This window comes from Gallinula chloropus (assembly GCF_964237585.1).
Source record: "Gallinula chloropus genome assembly, chromosome: 18".
Lineage (NCBI taxonomy): Eukaryota > Metazoa > Chordata > Aves > Gruiformes > Rallidae > Gallinula > Gallinula chloropus.
This window is the reverse complement of record NC_140103.1, coordinates 6,519,635-6,539,940: the sequence shown is the minus strand read 5'-3', so window position 1 is coordinate 6,539,940 and position 20,306 is coordinate 6,519,635. Positions and strand designations below refer to the sequence as shown.

At 44.7% G+C, this 20,306-nt stretch overlaps 1 protein-coding gene across 2 annotated transcripts; it reads left to right on the top strand.

The window, feature by feature from the left end:
* Positions 1 to 697: 697 nt before the first annotated feature.
* ODF2 (outer dense fiber of sperm tails 2) lies at positions 698 to 18,831 on the top strand (the record flags this gene model as incomplete). 2 transcript variants are annotated; one of them, XM_084272653.1, is made up of 20 exons in its annotated part: positions 698 to 900; positions 1,847 to 1,931; positions 4,139 to 4,264; positions 4,903 to 5,073; positions 6,568 to 6,734; positions 7,698 to 7,827; positions 8,088 to 8,219; positions 9,021 to 9,095; positions 10,041 to 10,112; positions 10,640 to 10,756; positions 11,612 to 11,797; positions 12,604 to 12,713; positions 13,392 to 13,527; positions 14,199 to 14,309; positions 14,957 to 15,061; positions 15,597 to 15,755; positions 16,641 to 16,741; positions 17,258 to 17,420; positions 17,741 to 17,866; positions 18,644 to 18,831. In XM_084272653.1, 20 exons carry the CDS (start codon positions 698 to 700, stop codon positions 18,815 to 18,817), a joined length of 2,649 nt encoding a protein of 882 aa, XP_084128779.1. In that variant the 3' UTR covers positions 18,818 to 18,831. The 2 variants fall into 2 exon arrangements, with proteins under 2 accessions (XP_084128779.1, XP_084128780.1); XM_084272654.1 differs by lacking the exons at positions 698 to 900; positions 1,847 to 1,931 and adding an exon at positions 2,648 to 2,794.
* Positions 18,832 to 20,306: the final 1,475 nt, after the last annotated feature.

Genomic DNA, 20,306 nt, shown 5'->3' with positions numbered 1-20,306 from the left:
GCCACACAAGACTAACAAAGGATTTGCTGTTGTAGCAATCAGATTGGTAATGCTGTGCAATACAGAGTGTATTGTGCTGGGCAGAACCCGGTGTTTGCCTAGTGAGAGAGGATGCAGGTTTGAAGTGGAGCACTCCTCTGTGCCACCCAAGGCTTGAACTTCCTTAATTTCCTTTGCTATGAGGGGGGTGAGGCCCTGACATGGAGTGCCCAGAGAGGCTGAGGCTGCCCCATCCCTGGAGGTGTTCAAGGTCAGGTTGGAATGGGCTTTGGGCAGCCTGGTTCAGTGAGGGTGTCCCTGCCCATGGTAGGGGGGTGGGAGTAGAGGGGCTTTGAGGTCTCTTCCACCCCAAAATACTCTGTTTCCCAGCAGAAGGGGCGGGTTTCAGGGACGCTGGTACCCGAGGTCGGACTGTCACAGCTGCTTGTGCTGCGGGGGGAGAGGTGGGAGACGCGGGTCGGGGGTTTGCCAACGAACCCTGCCCGCCTCGCCGCGCTCCGCTGGGCCGGCTCCTCGCCCGCTGTAGCCCCTCACCGCCAGCCAGCCCCCGGGGCTGCTCCTCCGCCGAGGGCCACGGCTCCGGGCCTGGCCCCTTCGGGCCGCTTCCCGTTACCGTGGCGACGGGCCCGGTCGCGGGGCGGGGCCTCGCGAGGCGGCCGGCGGCGGGCCGGGTCACGAGGCGAGTTTGAATTGCCCAATGGGGGAGCCGCGGGCGGCGGCGTGGCGGCGGCGGCTCCGGAAGTGCGGCGGCACCGCCTGCGCCCGCTGCGGCCTCCCGCCGCCCCCCTCGTCCCGGCTGCGGGATCTCCATGGCAGCGACAGCGACTCCCGCAGCCTCCCGCCCCCTGACGAAGACATCCTGAGGCAGCGGCGGCAGCGAACCCCGAGCGGCCCTTCACGGTGAGGGGGCCGCCGGGCCCTGTGAGGAGGGGAGGGCGGGAGTCCTCTCGCCGTGTGGCCGTGGGGATGCGGGAGCCTCCCCGGGGACGCGCCGTGCCCGCCGTGTCTGTGGCGAGAAGCGCTTTCCCGCCGCGGGGCGGTTCTTGCCGCGGGGAAGCGGGAGCTCTGCGGCGGCTGGGCTGTAACGGACAGCGCGCTCGGCATCGCCCCAGGCGTTGGGACGGGCTGCCGGGGCCGGGGGGGGGGGGGGGAAGGTGCCGCCCCTGGCAGTTTTCCATCCCCGGCTGCGTAAAGCCCCGCTCTGACCTCAGAGCTGATCCTGCCGCCAGCAGAGCCCCAGCCCAGCCCGGCGCAGCCTGCCCGAGGTACCCTGGGCTGCTTCGAAAAGCTTAACCCCTCCCTGGGAGGTTGCGGTGGCGGTTGGAGCTGTCCATGGCCAGCAGCCGGGGAACCCCTCCAGAGAACTGGGCCTTCCTCTTCCTGATCAGGGGCCGTAGGGCTGTGGCTTCCCCCTGGAACTGTCATAAATCCAACGCGTTATATGGATGTTTCGTCTCCAACACACCGCTTAAAAACAGATGCAGTGTTAGCAGTTCCATTTAGAGTGGGTTATTACATGAGCCTTGGAAATGAACGAGCTATAGAGTGATCTAAATTCTCCTCTAACAGAAGCGTTGTACACACTCCTGCTGGCTGTGTTAGGGGCAAATGCTTCACTTGTAGCACTTGTCACCAAATTGTGAAGTGGTGCTACCAGAAAGCTAGCTGACCAAGCCTTTGGGCATCCCATCCTTGCCAGAGGAAGCCAGGACACACCGGTTTGTGTTGCTTGGGTTTGTATGTTGGGTGTGTTTGAGCCTGTGAGTTGCTTTAAATTGAAATAAAGAGAATGTTTGGAAATTGGCACCTCTTTCTATTAGTGGTCATTTTGTTATTTCTGTATTAGGTCTTCCTCATCCATCAGTGATGAAGTGACTTCAGTCTTTGCACAGAGCACACTGTCCAGAAGAGACAAAAGCTTTAGAGTAACTGTAAGTAATTTTACCTAGGCTGACCAAAAAGCCTTTCTGCTGGAATCCACTTAGTGCTGCTGGTGGATTTTTGTAAGATTTGCAATTGCATTACACTGTTACCTCAACCAAAGCATCCAGCTCAGAGGCAGTGAATTTAACCCTGCACCTCTAGGCTCTTCAGTCTTGTATTAGATATTGGATAAAGTTAGGCTTTTTTCTGAAGATTAAAGAACCTCCATGATCTCAACACTTTCAAGCACTTGCCTAACTTCAAAAAGACACCTAAAGTTAAGCATATGTGAAAGAGTTTACGGGTTCAGGTGTTTTAGGATGGAAGGATCTGATGGTTTCCTGTTGCTTTTTCTTAAGCAAACTGTTAAGTTGATGTTCCTCTTCTCCCTGCCTTCAAGTTTCTCCTCACAATCAGATTGTTTTGGTTACTGCAACCCTTTGATTTGCTTGCTTGCTCTAAGACTTTGAACTCCATAGACTCTTATAGGTGCCTGCCATCAATCCAACTGCTTTTGGTCTTTAATAACTGTGTTAAAAGCAGAAAATACCAGAAGCTGAGAAATTATTTGCATTAACCCTAGCTTCACAGCAAGATAGTGTGCAATTTGAAATGGCAGATGCTAGTGAAAGAAAGCTCGAACTCTAACCAAAGGTGGCTGATGTTGCTCCTTAGCACAGAGGGAAATGTTTCTATTTCCAGTTTCCTTATTCACAGGTTTCCTTTCATTGTATTGCCCTTTTCCGTTTGTGGGAGAAGAGTCATGAAGAACCGTTCCTCATCTCCCCCTTTGCACGTCCATGTGGATGAAACCACCCCTGTCCATGTCCATATTAAAAAGGGTCAGAAAACCACATCTGCAAAATGCCAGGTAGGATTGTGTAGCCTGGGTGCTTGTAAGGTGAACGCTCCTAGAAGCACCACAAAACCTTCAAGATCTGTTTTATTGTTGTATTAGAACTGTAAGGCTTGAATTCATGTTCAATGGTGAATTTTCTGTAGCATGTCTTCTGTGTTTAAGGCAATTTAAGTATGATACAGGCTGTATAGTTACTTCTTATGGTCAAGTGTGAGGCTGAGGAGTGTTCCTTCCAATGTGATGTGGTTTGGGGGATTTCTTTTCCTTTCATTGTTTTCTGGATTTGTGTCCTGATAGCCTTATTTTTTTTTTTCTTTGGCTTCATCCCTGGTTTTGCAGGAAAGGTTTAGGGAAAGGTAGTATCTAAGTGTCTCAAATTCCATCTTGATTGTTCTAAAATTAATGCATTTATGAAAAACCAGTCTGGATTCAAACCGTCTTCTGGCATTAAGCAGTTTCTTGGTCTGCTGAGCCATGTGACAAAGAGGATCTTGTCACAGCCTTACCCACAGTAGGCAGGCCTGAAGTGGAGTTTCCAGTTATCTCATGTCCTACTTGGATGCTTATATGAAGTCGTTCTTGAAAGCTGATGGAAGTTGCTGGCTGATTTTAATGTGCAGACATCCTGCCAAGTCCTCTATTAGTTCCATCCTTGTTGCTAAGGGCAAATATCATAATGGTGTAGGGCCTGACAATGAAATCAATGTCTCTTATTAATTAATCAATCACCTATTAGAATACCTGATTTATCTCTTGGTGTTTTGCACAATTCTAGCCTTACTATCCTTCAGTTAGAGCACACAGAGTTCAATACAAGTAAGAGTGGACCTGTTAGTTGACTGCAAAGCAGGGAAAAAGCTCCAGGGGCTTCGCTGTTTCTCTGGCAGTGCTGCTGTCAAACCAAATAGCTGCTCCTTGTGAGATGAATCTGGAATGGACAAGGCATCTCCCAGGTTGTTTCTTCTTCATGTGAATGGGTTATATTGAATGTTTTTTGTGTATCTCCATACAGAGAAGACTTCCTTCCCTCCCTGCCCAATCTCCCACCCCTGGCCTGCTGGGTAAGGCTCTCATTACATCACACACAGGGGGAGGTATCCCAGTGGTACATCAGAGTTGCTACATGATAAACAAGAAGCATTTACTACATCTAGCCATGCTGTAAACTGTATGTGCAATAGCCTTTCTTTCTGCTGGGTGTTACCCTCCTCGGATGGCTGCTGACTCATCTGATCCGATGCGTCAAGTGAAACACTATGTGACGTTCTTGTTTGAATGGACTTGAGTTTGGTTTTGCAGCACTAAAAACTGTAATTGGTTCTTTAAAAATCTGTGATTTATTTTCTATTTCTTCAGCAAAAGCACAAACAGAAAATGAAGGAGGATAATCTGAACATGTACCGAGCTGTCCGGGTGAAAACTAAGGTCCCCTGGCTGCCCCCAGGCAAAACATCTATCCGTGAGTCCACCAGCAAGTGGGAGGTATGGCTGATCTTGCTCTTTAAAAGAAACTTTGAGGTTTATCTGAGGTTGAAGAGAGTAGTTGTGTAGTAAGGGAGCTGGGCTGACCTGGAAGAAGACTGTCACCTACCATTAATTTTAAGTGCTTCCATACATCTTTTTCAATATTTAATGTAGAAAGAGTGGAAGTTCATTAGCAGCCTATGGCCATATTGTGCCTTTCTGTCTCTAGAAGCCAGAGAAATTTCGTTGTTTCTTGTACTTTTATTATTCCCCTTCAAGATCATGTCTGGAGGCACAGCGAGGGGCTGCTGTCCTTAGTGTCTTCCAAAGCACAGACCATTTGTATAGTATTATGTAATACTTTCTTTCTCATGGGTTGTTAGTTTTGCCTTTTGTATTCCTGGCTCTTCCTGTATGAGAATTTCAACTTTAATTCCTTTTTCTTCTTTTTCTGTTCTAGTCATTCTGCATTCTTAACCTTTTCCTGATGGAAATGAAAGACCTGTTTACAATTATTTTTGTTCACCTTGCTAGTGTTACTGCAGCAATGTGATCTGATACATTTTTTTATTATTATTTTGGCAGAATTAGGGTTAGAATTCTGTTTAAAACTTCATACTTAAAAAAAAAGATGCCCTTTATTGCTTTCCTACCAGGGACAAACTCACCGCCTGGAAATTCCACCCCCAGATTCAGAAAAAATGCTCCCAGTATTGCGCCTGAGCGACCTCTCCACAGATGAGGAGGATGCTCTTTACTGCAAAATCAACAAATATGAAAAGAAGATAGGTAACCTGATGAATGTGGTGGGAACCTTGAAGAATGAGGTGAGGAGACAGTGTAAGGACCTGCTGACTCAGGCTTTTGTAGCCGATCGTTTGGCAAGAGGAGGCTGGAGTCAAGTCTTGGTGCAATGGAAGGCTGCCCAGGATGATGGGTAGCTTGCTTAAAAAAACTTAATTAAAAAAAATCAGAGTTGTTTGGAAGGGCTGAACTGTCCTAGTGAGATCCCAAGCCTTACTCTGAACCATTTTAAAACATATGTGTAAGGAGGTACTGCTGTGCTTCAGTTTCCACATAATCAGTCTTCTGCCCAAGCTGCAAATCTGAAAACTGGTCATTTGAGCAGGTGAAAATACAGTATGATGATGTTTTATTGTTAAAGAATCCACTTAACAAAATTATTTCTTCTGATTGCTTCAAAATGTGCAAGCCAGTGATGTGTTTTCCAGATAAATAGTCTCTTATGTACTTGACACCACTTAAAAAACAGGTAGGAGATATTCCCAGATTTCATAAGATACTCTATGGTGGGGGCAAACTGCATTTTGGAGTTAATACTGAGGGTGGCAAATCTTACACCTGTAGTATTTTACTCAAAAACACTTTAGATTCAAATTGGTGAACAGGAGTAAGGTTTGAGTCAAGTAGATTGTTGTTTTAAGTGCTTTCCATTTGATTTATGCCACACGATTTAATGGAATTGCTTGTGTGGTTTTAAAGCAAAAATTCCTTTGGGTAATTTAAATAAGTTCATTGAATCTCAGTGTTCAGTGGTGTCTCTTCAATAAATCCAGAGTGTAAGATCACATGTGTTTTGTTAGCTTGGATTCTGCACAAGCCAGAGAATGCTCAGTGAGTACTTGGCTGCAAAAAGAAACAAGCCCAGTACAGTGGTTCAACTCCCTCTGTGTTCTCTCTCCTTGCACATCTTGAGCTGTCTGTAGTGCTCTTAACTGCCAAAGTGGGTGTGTGGGTCCTTCACCTGGAGCAGCAGTCAGCTGAGGTTCTTTCAGCTCTGGAGTAGTCTGTGCACAGCTCCAGTCATGGTACAGAGGGGACACTGAGCTGCCACACACGTCCAGGGTAATCCAGACTGGGTAGATGGAAGCAAAATACCAGGGACTATTTAGATTGATGTCACCCAGTTCCCTGGATCTCACGAAGCAATAGTGGAGCAATGGGAACTCTGTGAACTGCTACCAGAGCTCCTTTCCTGCCAGGTTGGAGGTCTATCATGTGTTGTGTGTCCACAGTTTTTGGTATGTGACTTAGAGCCAGGATACTCGTGTCCCCTGTGTCCATGGGATGGGAGATATCTCCAGGCAATAAGTGAATTGTGCCCATTGTGCACAGGAACAGCTCAGATCTATCTATTTAAAAAAACAATCAAATAACCCAAACATACACCCTTCCCTCCCAAACCCAGCATGGCCCTTTGTTGTTTGGTGCAGTTGAATGGTTAGTTCACGGACTTGATTTTGTGTATCGCTTCAAAAGCCTTTAGTTTGCCTTACATTCCATTCAAATATCTTCATCAGGCCAAACTGCAGAAAAAGGAGGAACAGCAGAAAATGGCAAAGCGTCTCCTTGAGGAGCAGAAAGAAGAACTGAATGAGGTCACACAGGAGCTGGTAGAAACAGAACATGAAAATACCCTGCTCAGGCGTGATATCGAGCGCATAAGGGAAGAGAAAGACCTGACTCTGTGAGCAAACCTCAGTTCTCCATCCTTACTGCAGTGCTATTTACAGGACACGTACCTCCTTTATTTCTAATGTTATTTGAGGTTATAGTTTGTACCCTGGGTGCTGCCAGAAAAATGATGTTCTTGGGGTTTTTTTGTCACCTTTCAGAAAGGGAGCTTCAGGTGGTGATAGCTGTGTGACTATTGGAATGGAAAAAACTACTCTGAGAGGAACCTGGGAGCACTTGGCCTGTGTGGCCAGCTGCAGGGTGATCCTAGCAAATTGGCATTTTGAAGGTTAAGAGATGCTGTTTGAATTGTGATGATGTTGGTAGAATCACAAATGAATAAATGTGGAGCCGAAAATTAGAGGAGAATTTTTGGCCTTTGTGAAAATCATTCCGAGACAGGAGTGACACCCCCTGAGAGGACTGAATCATGTGGGTTTCTTCTTAGTGACCTGAAGGTTTCCAAATCTGACATTTCTGCATCTGCTTTGTATCTAAAGAATTAGGGAAGCTTGTGTCTCCACAGGGGCACTGTTGTTTTAAGAGAGTTAGTTTTAATTTTTCCTTAGGAAAAATCACGCTCAGTTAATGCTGTGTGTTCCTTTTTCAGGGAGCTTTGTGAATACTTTGGAGATGAGAAGCCTTGGCTAAAATCTCTGAGATGTAGAACTTGCTGTGTTTTCCTATTTTATGTTCAGCCATTTGGAGTCTTGTTTCTGGTGGGACTTCAGTGCCCAGGAAAAGCCCAGCATTGTGTTTTGGGTTTAACAGTGTGTGCAGGCTTTGGTATAAGCCAAATTTGGCCCCTCTAAATTCCTGTTTCATAGCAGTGGTCCTAACAAGCTCCTGGTGTCTACTAGGGTAAATCCAGTGTTTGCTTGAAGCTTTGAGGGTGTTTACAAGTTTTAACTTAATCAACTGGCACCCACAGCTGTTGAGGCTTCTTGTTTCTCTGAGGGCTGACTTCTCATTACAGGCTACAGAAAAAGTACTTGCAGCAGGAGAAGGAGTGTTTGATGACCAAGCTGAGTGAGGCAGAACGGGATGGAGTGGAAGCAGCCAGGCAGATTCACGCCCTGAAAAATACAATTGGGAGACTCAACATTGTACGTGTTGTCTTCTTCCCGTTCTTGCATATACTGTGCTGTCCTGTTAGATGGCTGTCTGAAAAATGTGATGTTACAGTTCCTGATCTACAGAGATATAAGGAAAAGTGGAGAAATCCAAAATGCTTATGGAGTTTGCTAGTTTTGTTTGGAATTGAGGTGTTTAGTTGCAGCATCCAGTCAGTCACCTTTGGGGCTTTGATGAGCATCTGCCTTGTGAGTTAATTCCATGTGAGCAATTCTTTTCATTCCTTCTCCAGGAAAACCACATGAGCAGCTCTGACATTAACACGCTAACAAGGCAAAAGGAGCTGCTGCTCAAGAAATTGAGCACCTTTGAAGAAACCAACCAGGCACTACGTGAACTCCTCAAAGAGCAGCACAACCGGGAGGTGAGTGCTGCTGTGTGCTTGAACTTGGATGATTACAGGAGGCTGTGTTGTCTTGTGCACTAAGATGGAGTTTGAGAGCTTTTAACTCCTCTAGTTTTTTCTTTTTTCTTTCTTTTTCCTCTGCAATGCTGTCATTGACTCTGTGTCATAAAGAATGGATGGGTTTTGGTCGTTGTTTCTTTTACCCCTGCCTCTGTCAGAGACTAAGGCTGACTTTTCTACTGGGAGGACGTTACAGCACCTTAGTCTTCCTATTAAAAGTTACAGTCACTACTGTGTTGGCAAGAGTTTCTCATCTGGATACAGCTACATGCTAACAGTGTGAAGTGTTACTGCTACAGTCTGGCTGAAGTCTGAGGATCTGATGCTGCCTCAGCTGATGGGGGCCAGAGGATGTTCAGAAGGTTACTTTTGTAGGCTGTAAGAGCAGTAACAGGAATTGTAAAGAATTCTACCTGGCTTATACAGAACAATTCTGTATCGTGTGTGAGAGCAATATAGAGATGAAACTGCTGTTCTTCCTGTAGTTTATGTTCCATTTGAGCAAAGCAGGACAGTGGTAAGAGTTCATTCAGCCACCAGTGAGACTGGACTAACATCAGGCTTTTTATTATGATCTTTGAGAAGTGGAAAAGCTTTCTGAGATGGGTGAGATGTGAAATGTTTTGCAAATGTGTGTATCTTCTGCAAATTGCTGCTGCAACTCGGGGGGGAATGGTTGATTTTTTTCCCAGTTCCATCTAAGGAATCTGCATAAAATTGACTTTTCATTTAACCATTTTTCTCATTTTTCTTTTATAGAAAGATGCTCAGAAGATACTGGAGCGGCAAGGAGCACTGCTGAAAAGGCTGGCTGACTCAGATGCAGAGAAAATGGTAAGCAAACCAAAATCTCTCTTTCTCTCTCTCTCTATTAAAGCAGAGATACCTAAAATTACAAGCTCTTATTTGCCTTGTATTCAGCCATTAAGTTTTATGCTAATGTCCTTTAGGCCAATAAAAACCATTTTGGCTTTTGTGGTAATCAGAGCCACTACATTGCCTCTCTGGTTAGCAACCTCTGTTTTAAAGTGGATAGACTTTCATAGCCTTTGAAATATGGGGGTTTACAAGGGGGATAGCTCACCTGAGACCCATTAGGATTTACAGTATTCAGCTACAAAGGAGAATTTAAGCTTGTTCTCATTATGTTATTCAGTTCAAGCACAAATGATTCTGCTTGCCTCTTCTTACAGTGCTGAATGGACAAAGCAAAAATTGTACTACATTTTCCTTTAGAAAGAAAACTCTGTGGGTGGGAGAGGGGGAAAGAAAAGATATCTACCACCAAAATACCCTTGACAGGATAGAATTCTTCAGCTTGGAAATCATACTGTTTCTGTATGTTTATCATGTTATCTTAGGGGTAGAAAAGCACAAAGAGGATACGCTCTCTATATCTGCTTCTGTCACTGAGTGACTTGGTGCCATTTTTCTGCTCGTTTCCTTATCTGTAAACTGGGACAGGGGATCTTACGTTGCCAGGAGTTATACAACATACTGTGAGACATAGGTAATTTTGTATATATATAGTCCTGTCAGGTCCTTGATCTTGACTCTGTACCCTATGCCCTGCTACACAACTATACATGTAGCTGTTTTGCTTTCTGCTTGAGGAGAGTGCAGGCTGTGTTTCCAGGGCTGAGGGTGCTGTTGCTGTGGATATCAGAGTGTGCCGTGGATGAGAGGGTCTGGGGAGGAAGGCAGTTACAACTCTTTACCTACACCTGCCAACCTAAATGTGTTTGTTACTTAAACATCCCAGTGGTATTTGTTTTCCAGCAACTTCAGATGAAGCTTGAGGAGAAAGAAAAAGAAGTGGAAGATCTCACCTTTCAGATACAGGCAGAAAAGGTAGCTTCCTTTTCCTGTTTTCCCCTCTCTGCTTCACCTTCCAGTTCTGCAGAACCACAGATTGTCTGCAAGTATAAACCCTTATTTTAGACTATCACTTGTGATGACTGGCTTCCTTCTAAAACTAAACAGACAGCTACCTATTCCCACACAGCTCTGGAGTCCACATGGAATATTTTCTCTGCTTGGGCTTATCACTGAGTTGCCTTTCTGTTTAAGGTCCTGTCAGTTCCTATTGTCAAATTCCAGTCTGTTCCTCTGCTTAGGAGGATAAAAGGGAATGTAGTGGAAGAGCCCAGATAGGAAAGATGTTTTGCTCTGGAACAAATCTTTCAGGCCAGTCATTCACATCTGATGTAGAATGAATGACTGCTCATTTGTTGCCCATTTTGTTGGAGTGAGATGCTGTGAGGGTCCAGCTGAGGAAAGTGGAGGTGGCTGGAGATCATTCCATGAAGAAACCTGAGGGGTTTTCCTTCTATTAGCTTGCTGAGGAAGGTGGTGTGTCTTGTTTGCTTCTTATTTAGGACCAGGCAAAGGCAGCATGTGAACTTTCCAAATCTATGGAGGCTGTGAAAGGTCGTTTACAAATGCAGTTACGGAACAAAGAAGCTGAGAACAACCGCCTGACCATACAGATACGGGTATGTTTCCAGTGGTCCCTGGGGACTGTCTCTTCATTTACTCCCATGAACTGAGCTGAATGACTGACTGAGTAGCACTCACCCACTGTTCCTTTATTCTGTCTGGTAGGCTGGCTGGTGATGCCACTGACATATACCATACCTCTCTTACTTAATTTGAAAAGCTTTTCACTTTTGATGCATGAGGCAAAATCACAGCCTTGAGGTCTCTCTGTATTTATTAGATTTTTTTTTTCTAAGTTGATTACTGCTTAATTATTTAGAAGATGGCTTTGGTTTAGTCAAGCATCAAGACAGATCATAAACTATCTAATTCATTTTCTGGGAAAAATGAGTTCCTGTATTTGATCACACTCATGCATGTTCTCTACAGTATTAATGAAGCTATAGTTCTCCTGGTTTATCTTGATCAAAGTCTTATTTAACATATCTGCTGACGTGTTGATGTAATGTTACAATATGTGTGTTAATGGCTTAGAAGAGCTTTAATTCTGTTAAGCTATACAGGTGCATAAAGTAACATTATTATCTGCCACTATTTCAATTAATAGGGAGAATGTTGTCGGGTAGATCAAAAGGTTATTAGGCTATCTTGGTCAGGAGAAGAAATTGGTATTCTAGAGAGCAGCTTATGAAAGTAGAAAGGACACTTGGGAAGGAAGACATGTCATGCTGACATGGCTGCCAGCATTAGGACAGGATTGTGTCGGTCAGATGTGACTGCAAGTAGCTGCAGGCTGAAGGTTGGGGGTTTATGCCCAACTCTCTTCATTGCTTCTGTGAAATCAGTTGCTGTTGTGGGTATTCAGGTGCAAGGGCATTATTCCATATCGGGTGTTTTCTTACCCCCTGCAGAATCTGGAGCGCAGTGAAGCTCAGCATAAGGCAGAGGCGGAACGTATCATGGAACAACTGAAGGAACTAAAGCAGAAGGCAGACCGTGACAAAGAGGCGCTGAAGAAAGCCATCCGTGCACAGAAAGAGCGGGCAGAGCGAAGCGAAGAGTGTGCAGAGCGCTTGGGTGCCCAGCTAGCAGAAAAGGTACCTGATAATACAGCAGGAGAGACCTCATTTCAGATCCTGCATCTAAATCTTTGACTTCTGGTAGCAGCCCCAGGGAGAGTCTTTGCTTTCAGCTAATGAGATTTATTTCTGCCTTGATGCTTTGACCCATTTATGCTAAGTTTAGAACAAGTCCAGTTTTCTCAGCTGTCACTGTATTCACTACATGTCCTTAACTTAGGACACACAGTGACTTAGATCATTCTAAACTAGCAGATCTGATTCTTCACCTGACTCTTTAGAACCATCTGAGGGTTGAAAGAAGCCAATAAAATAAAGCCTTGTGATGGAGGTGGTCGTTAACCAAGAAACTAGTCCAAGCAGAAAAGTACACAGGTGTACTGGAATTTTGTGTTAGAAAATTGCTGAAGGATTTGAAGAAAAACTAGAAAAGTTAGGACTAAAATCAGAAGGAAATATGGATTTCACACCACTTGATTATTTTTTTTGCCTCCCTTGTTTTTAGAATTCCAGGGACCAGAGCCACTAATAGAATCTTAGCCATGCTTTGTATCTCTGATAGTTCACCTTCCTTCAGAGAAGATTCTTCCTTTGCTGCTGTTACATCTGTTGGCTGACAGCAGTGTTGGAGAACCCCTGCTCTGAAGGATCAGGAAGAATAAAACAAAAACTAGTTGTCCTCAATGTTTTCAGAGTCCTAGTGACACCTCTGCATATATCGCGCTTACCCATATCAGCGTCTTTGTGTATTGTCTGCATATCACAGGTCCAGTGACCTTTTTTGTCACCCTTGCCCTTTCCTCACACGTTTCTTTGTTTGACAGGACAGTTACGTGGCTGAGGCGCTGTCCACGCTGGAGTCCTGGAGGAGTCGCTATAACAAAGCAGTAAAGGACAAGAGTGACCTTGAACTGGAAATTGTTACACTGAACAGGTAAAATAAAATTAGTATGGGGAAACAAGCATGCTTGGGGATGAGTTCAAGCATAATTTAATTGAATAATAGCATTAAATTGAATAATTTAATTGGAGTGCCTGTAAATAACCAAGCAAAACCAGCACTGCCAAAGGGCTGGAGCAGTTTGGAGAGGTCGAGAGAGAAAGATGTGGCTGCTGCTGATGACTTAACACAGCAAAGAAAGACTTCTTAAGGGTTTGCTTATCCTTAAAACACTCTGTTCCCTTATCATTTTGTAATACTTTGAAACAATTAAGGTTATCTTTCTTCTGAGATCTGTTTGAGATACCTGAATGAAAGGGTGTAGAAGAGATAGGCAGTATAGCTTTGTGCCAATTTGGTTTAAAGGATAAATAAATGTGTTGGTATCACTGCAGTAGTTGCTGCAGGAAAAAATAGGTAGGTACAAGACAATTACCTCTCTATCCTGTGTATTTTGGAGGCAATGAATTTGAGGTCCAGGGGGACAGCTGAAGTTAATTTCCAGCAGGGCAAGAAAATTGAGGTGGTAGACCTGTCTAACAGATAGGCATATATGACTGGAGGAGGAAGATGAAAAGAGAGGGAAAAGCCATGTTTCCGAAACAATTTTCAAGGGTTGGAGGTCTTATTCTTTCTTGTCACTTAAGGATTAATGTTCCTTCTGTCTGGTAGCCGTGTTGCAGACTTGCTGGAACAGCAGACAACCCTGGAGGACAAGATGCGGGAGGACAGAGAAGCTTTGGTGGAGAAATTGCATCAACTGACTACAGAGGCTGATTCTTTCAAGATGGAGAATGAAAGGCTAAAGGTCAGTTCTTCCCAGGAGTCAGAAGCTGAAAAGCTAAGTAAAAAAGGAGAAATTCTAGCAAGTTTCTTGGTCTGGGAACAGTGTTGAATTATACCCATTGCTGTCATTTCTTTTCAAACCAGTTTTACCATAAGCTGAGTATGCTGGGAAGAGATCTAAAGGAAGAAAGTGGGCATTCTGGAAGGACTGGGTTTCTTCCACGTTTTGGCTAGGAATATCTCCAATCCAGAACTGTTTTTTTCTGACTGGGATCTTGCATCTTGTCCTTGCATCTTCATTCTCTGTGCAGAGAACAAACAACTGTAGTTTATGCAGAAATAATGGTTATCTCCAGGATTTAAAAAAGAAAGGCTGGAATATTTCTCCCGTCATCTGTTACCACTGGTGATCCTGTAGGTGACCTACATCATTTTCTTCTTAGAAAGCTAGGCATTGATCCAAGAAAGGAGTGGTCCTAATCCAAGTAATGCAGCTCATTCAGGTAGATAGAAAGATTGCACATCCACCCCAAACGTCTGTGCTCTGCTGCTGTAAATCTGGCAAGCCACTGGAGTCTGGAAAGCTTTGCAAACTGATGCTGACAGGAATCTTTTTCTTTGCCTAGGCAGTGTTGGACAGCTAGTGTGGCAGTTACTTCTAAGCACCCCATGGAAGATGTTCTCTTTTTTCAGGCTAGTGTGGTCCCAGTGGAGGAGAAGCTGAACCAAGCGCAGGGGGAAATGCAGCAGCTCAGGAGCTCTGTCAGGAACTACGAAGGGTTGATTGAAACCTACAAGTCACAGGTAGGTTTTGTCAAGACCTTCAGCCCTTGCACCAAGGTATTTTCTGCCCTCACTCATGGGATTTATTCTGTAACACCTTAACCCTTTGTTTGCTTTTGAAAGATGTGCAATTTCATGTGGTTTTGGTTCTTTTGTCTCTATTAGCCTGACATTTTCCTCACATGGCAGTATTCAGACTGCCAGGTGCTATGTACTGAAGTGAGGAAGAGTCACCTTCCTCACTCTGTGTTGATAACTTGATCATTACAAAGAGCTGGCTCACACAGCAAAGATCTTGATTAATGGCAAACAACAGACTGGTTTTAATATTCACTTTCTCTTGCTCCTTTTCAAAAGGGAAATAGCAAGACGCTTTTTTCTGCCTTTTAGTGTGGGCACGTACTGTTCCTTGGCTGCTTTTGGAGGGGGATTTTGGATATTGCAATAGTAGGAAGATAAGGCAAGAGGGGAAAATGTTTGGTGGAAAATCCAAATGATCCAGGTGACAAAAGTAGAAGGTGAACTTCCAAACGCTGTTCCGGGGTGGTGGTTAGTGGGGCAAGAAACTTGTTACTGATCCTTGAGAAGTTGTAGTTACTCCAAAGCACTGCACATCTGTTGAAAATGATAAATAGCAGATAAAGTAGGTGGGATTTTTGTATGCCCAGGTGTTGAAGACCCAAATGGAAGCTGATGATGTGGCAGCAAAGCTGGAGAAGTGTGAGAGAGAGAACAAGACACTAAAGGATGAAATGAACAGAGAGATTGAACTGGTAATTATTCCTCCAATAACATTGTAGGCATTCATGGATCTTAATGTTCTGAATGTAGTGAAAAAAGGCTTTGAATAGGAAATAAAAGGCTTATCTGAGTTTGCCTTTTCCAGTAGTTTTTCTCAGCACTTGTTTGTTCAGTAAAATTCATCAAACATTTATCAGCCTCTTACTGTGTAGCATTCCTCAGTTTAAATTGCTTAGTGTGTCCTCTGCTGCAGCAGAGTCTGGGTTTAGAACAGTGGAGTATGCAGGCTACACCATTATTCCATGTGGAACAGCTGTCTTCCAAAAAGAGTTCATACTTCTCATAAAACTGAAGCCCAGGATCCAAAGTACTCATTCTCACTCCATCCCTAAGGAGTGCCACTTCCTAAGAGAAAGCCTTTTGGATCAGAGGAAGATCTTGGGCTTTGAACTCCCAGCACTGGCCAGATATCCACACAGTGTCACCATGGCTGCAGTGAAGTTGAGAAACATTTTAAACTTCACCTTATGAGCATCTGAAAGCTTCTCATGTTCTCTTCATTTTCAGGTGCGTAACCAGTTCCAGAGCCAGCTTGCTGAACTGGAAAAGCTACCGGAGATCCTAAAGATCACAGAGACACGGCTAGCAGAGTGTCAGGATCAGCTTCAGAGTTACGAGAAGAAGAACATGGACCTGTCTGTCATGATTGCAGATCTTCATCAGCGGGTAAGGGAGTGGCAGAAGGTACCTGCAGCTCTGCAATCCGCAAGCCTGAGACCAAGATGAATGTCTAATCACAGGAAGGTTCAAACTTCGTCTCTGTTCTCGCCTCTTTTTGAACAGATTAAACGTGCACTGCAAAATAAAGGTGTGTGCTATGTCTTTGTGCAACAAGTTAGCGGCGTAGCTAGCAGCACTCCTCGCTGTTTGAAAGGTTTCACATCCCCTTGGCGCAGAAGCTTACTGGGAACTGAATAGCAGCAGTAACAACACTCGCTTCTCTTACTTCCATCATCTTGTCAGCTTTCCCTCCTGTGGCTTTCTGCTGATAGTGCTGTCCCAGCCTTGTTTTCTCACCCTGATTTCAGGCTGTTTTCCCAGTCCCTGTATTTTTTTTGTCCCCAGGAGGACTGTGTAGGCATCGTGGGACAATTATAGACAGGCACGACTTGTACCACTGTGCCTCCAGACACAGGAAATGATCTCACATTCTGACTGCTTCACTCTGATTGCCTTGGAATTAATAAATCTTCCTGTTCTTTCAGGCTCTGCTGCCTTTGTGGGCTGCTGTCATGTATATGGCTGCTTTTAACATGCATGCTTCGCTGTGCTTACAGGTGGCTGCTTTGCATGTGAGCATTTACAGACTCTGCTTTTCCTTTGCAATATGGAAGAATTCTCCTATACCTCTTGGTATGGGAAATTCTTCACACATTAAGTGGAAGCCCCATCGAGATGGGTGTTTAGTGCTCTGCTCTTCTGTGTGCTGTTCCTTTCCTAGGACTCTCCAGAAATGACAAGAATTGTTTCCTTTTGGAGAGCTGCTTTAGGTGGTTGCTCGTGTATGTGTAGTGATTAGTCTGTAAAGTAATTAATTACTGTAATTTTTAGATTGAGCTTCAGGGGGACAAAATGGAGATGACGAGAGAGAGGTATCAGTCTGCCCAGGAGGAGAAAAAACAGCTCACCTTGAAAGTGGAGGAGCTAGAAAGGTTAGAAATACTAGGCTTTCTTGTTCTCCTAACCTTCTGTTTCCATCCTCTTCCCACTGTTTCTTGTTCCAGTCCCCTACGTCCCTCCAGGATTCATGTGCATTTGCTTATCCCACAAGGATCTCTGATGAGTAACTGTCCACTGGAGAGAGCTGGAGGTTTTTGCAGCATCTTTTACAAATGTTGGTAGAAAGGATGATGGCTTAAACAGCAGATAAATCAACTCCTTGTCCAATCTAGCCAGGTTGAGGTTACTGAATGTTACAGCACTTTTACCCACATTTATAAATTCCTTTGAGTGACAATGTCTGGGGAAATACAGGCATGTGAATACTCTGTATGTCCTTCAATCTTTGCAATTTTCATTTGGGAAATGGAGAAGTGTTTCTTGGGGCTCTTGTGTTTCAAGGGAGAATAGATTCTATTCTCAGACTAGTCAGGACCTGACAAAAAAGGAGACTGACACACACTCCATTTAAAATGAAGAGGTTTCCTTCCCTTATTGTCTTAACATAGAAAACTAGAGACAACGAGTGCCCAGAACATAGAATTCCTTCAGGTCATAGCAAAGCGCGAGGAGTCGATCCACCAGTGTCAGCTGCGGTTAGAGGAGAAGACCCGGGAATGTAGCTCCTTGGCACGTCAGCTGGAGATGGCCATTGAGGATGCCAAAAAACAAGTAAGTCATTTCTTGTGTTTGTGAATTCTGCCCAAACTACCCAGACTGTAAAAGGGGGAACAGTGAGAATGCTGGAAATTCATGATGTTTGGTGAAATACAGATAATAAAATGTGCTGGGACTGTTTGTCAGTGCTTAAACCTCTGAAAAACCAAACTCTGCACTCCAGCTTGTGACAGAAGAGAGGAAAGCAGCAGCTCAGTCTTGTGCTTATGTGTGAGAGTGTCTAATTACTTCACAGGGCTTTTGTGAGCAGTGGGGTAGTGAAAAGTCAGTCTTGCATAGAGAACCCTTTAATAAAGCTGTTCTCTTATGTGTAGGTGGAACAAACCCGAGAACGAGCAACGTCTAGAGAGAGGGCAGCCCAGTCCAAGGTGTTGGATTTGGAGACCCAGCTGAGTAGGAGTAAAACAGAGCTGAACCAGTTGCGTCGGAACAAAGATGATGTGAGTAACTTGCAAGGGATGCTCTTGTTGTGCTGGTGGTGTCCTTGGCAGCTACTGGTGTCCATAAACCAAGGTCTTAGGGGTACAGGTCCTGTGGGTGTGCTGTGAAAGTCGTACAGAGCTGTATCTGCGTGTGACATGCTGCTGTCTGTATCTGTGACGGATGTGTGATAAGACATGTCTGTCATGTCAGTGATTGAGGAGCGTGGACTCTCATTTGCTTATTACTTATGGCAACAGTCTGAATTAACTTGCCCTGAATTTACATGTACGTCTAAGGAAAGAATCAGATCTTTCTTATGTTCTAATGAGATTTGTACCAGATATAATTCATTTGCTGTGCTTGGTTATCTGAGAGAGAATGCAATTCCTCTTCTAGAGGAAAGGATTTCTTCTAGAAGAAAGAAGGGGAATCTTTCATAATGCCCTGTTTGCTGTGCTTGTTTACTTGAGTTTTACTTGGAATTGGGTTGGCACCTGGATCAGGTCAAGTTGCTTTTCAGAGAGGAGTGTTGAATTCCCCATGACTGCAGCTCATCAGTGTTAAAAGCCCAACTGATTAGCTGCCTCGTCTCCTGTTTTTATCAGTGGGTTGCTGAATGGGGTTGGAAATGAGCAGAACAAATTATAAATATCACAGCACCATCTATGGTAATGCCATCTACTGCTGTGCTAATTCATGCTGTCCTCAGCGCTTCTGGGGTAACAGCTGAAGTTTAACATGAATTGGATGAGTGTTGCTGCCTTTCAGCCTGTGTTTTGTGCTTCCTTACGCAGGCAGAGCGCCGGTATGAAAGCCGCCTTCAGGATTTAAAGGACCGGTTGGAGCAGTCAGAGAGCACCAAGCGCAGCATGAAAAACTATGTCCAGTTCCTCAAGTCTTCCTATGCCACTGTTTTTGGAGAAAGTGCCTTGCTGGGCTCCCCCAGCCACTCTCGTTCTTCTCCTTGAGGACGATGCTCTCCTTGCACCTCTGCTTCTAAGCACAAAAGGAGCCCTATTTCAAAGCCATATGTTGTTTAGAAAATAGGTCGGCATTTCAGGGTCACTATCAGGAGACATTTCCTCTTTTTCCCTTGCAGCATGAGATGATAATGAAATAATGGTGGCATTATGTCCAAAGTGTAGGGTAGCAGCAGCACCAGTTTGATGTTGGAGGTAGGCATTACACCATGAACTGTGCCCCAAAACCAGATGGTTTTATATATGATGAAAAAGGTCCTTTTCATCCTGAAAGGTCCTAAAACCTGTCAGCGGTTTGTTGAGTGTGATAATGTTTGTAAGAGCTCTTTTCCTTATGACGCTTCCTTTTTCATTCTGTTTCTGTGTCAGGGAGATCATGTAGGGTGGTTGTTTGTTTGTGGGGTTTTTTAATTATTTTTTTTTAAAATATTGAATATTGTATTGATACATTGGATGATAAGGTTGGTGGGAGAGGGTCCCACCACCACAGATGTGAAGCTGAAAATAACTGAAGTGCTCTCCACTTACAAGATATTATCTCCTGGACAACCACAGTGTTTTTAAACAGTTTTATACCAGAAATAATGATTTTATTGGGTTTTTTTGATTTTTATAGTTTTTTTTTACTTGATTCTTGTAAACTCTCTGGTCCTCACCTTTTTTCCTGAGTGTGACGCTAATCATGCTTTACTCCTCTCACTCTGATACCCTGATCCTGAATATCTCCAGGGCTGAGCCAAAGCCATCTGAATTCAAAGGGAAGAGTGCGGTTTAACCTCAGTGGCATTACAGCTGGGGCAGGGGGTCTGGCTGTGGATGCCAAGCCAGTTCAGGGTGTGCATGAAATACTGACTTGGTCATAAGCCAATTATAGAGCAGCTATGGAAACTTGACTACTTCTCCAGCTACCCTGCACCTTCTCCTGGAAAATCGGGTCTTCAGTGAGGCCCCTCACACTCACACATGCTCTCTGGTGCCCTGTTCTTTCCACTAAATGGTTCTTACGGGGGCAGAAATAAACATTTTTTTGTATTTTTATATCTTTTGCACCCTATTTATGTGTGATGTGGTCACAGGGCCGTGTTTGTCATTAAGGTTTTCTATGTGAATCCTTTTTTTGATACTTCTGTCACAGTGTGCGTGTTTAACACTTCAGCCTGAAGGTGCTATGGTGAAACGAGCAATAAACGCCCTTTTAATTGTTTTCGTGTTGGATTGCCTGTTCCTTGTGCTGCACACGGCTTTTCCGGCCCTTTATTTTGGGAAAACGACCTCAGCCAGGGCTCTGTGCGGGCAACGGCGCTTCAACGGCCCCTGCTCTGCGCGCCGGGTGGCTGCAAGCCGGGGGCGAGGCTGTGAGGCAGCCGCCCTCCACCCCTTCCCGCCCAGCAGCACCCAAGGCGGGACTGAGGGGGGAAAGGGGGCGGAGCGACCGTTGGCCCCCGCGCTCAGGGGCGGGGCGGGGCGGGCAGCGCCA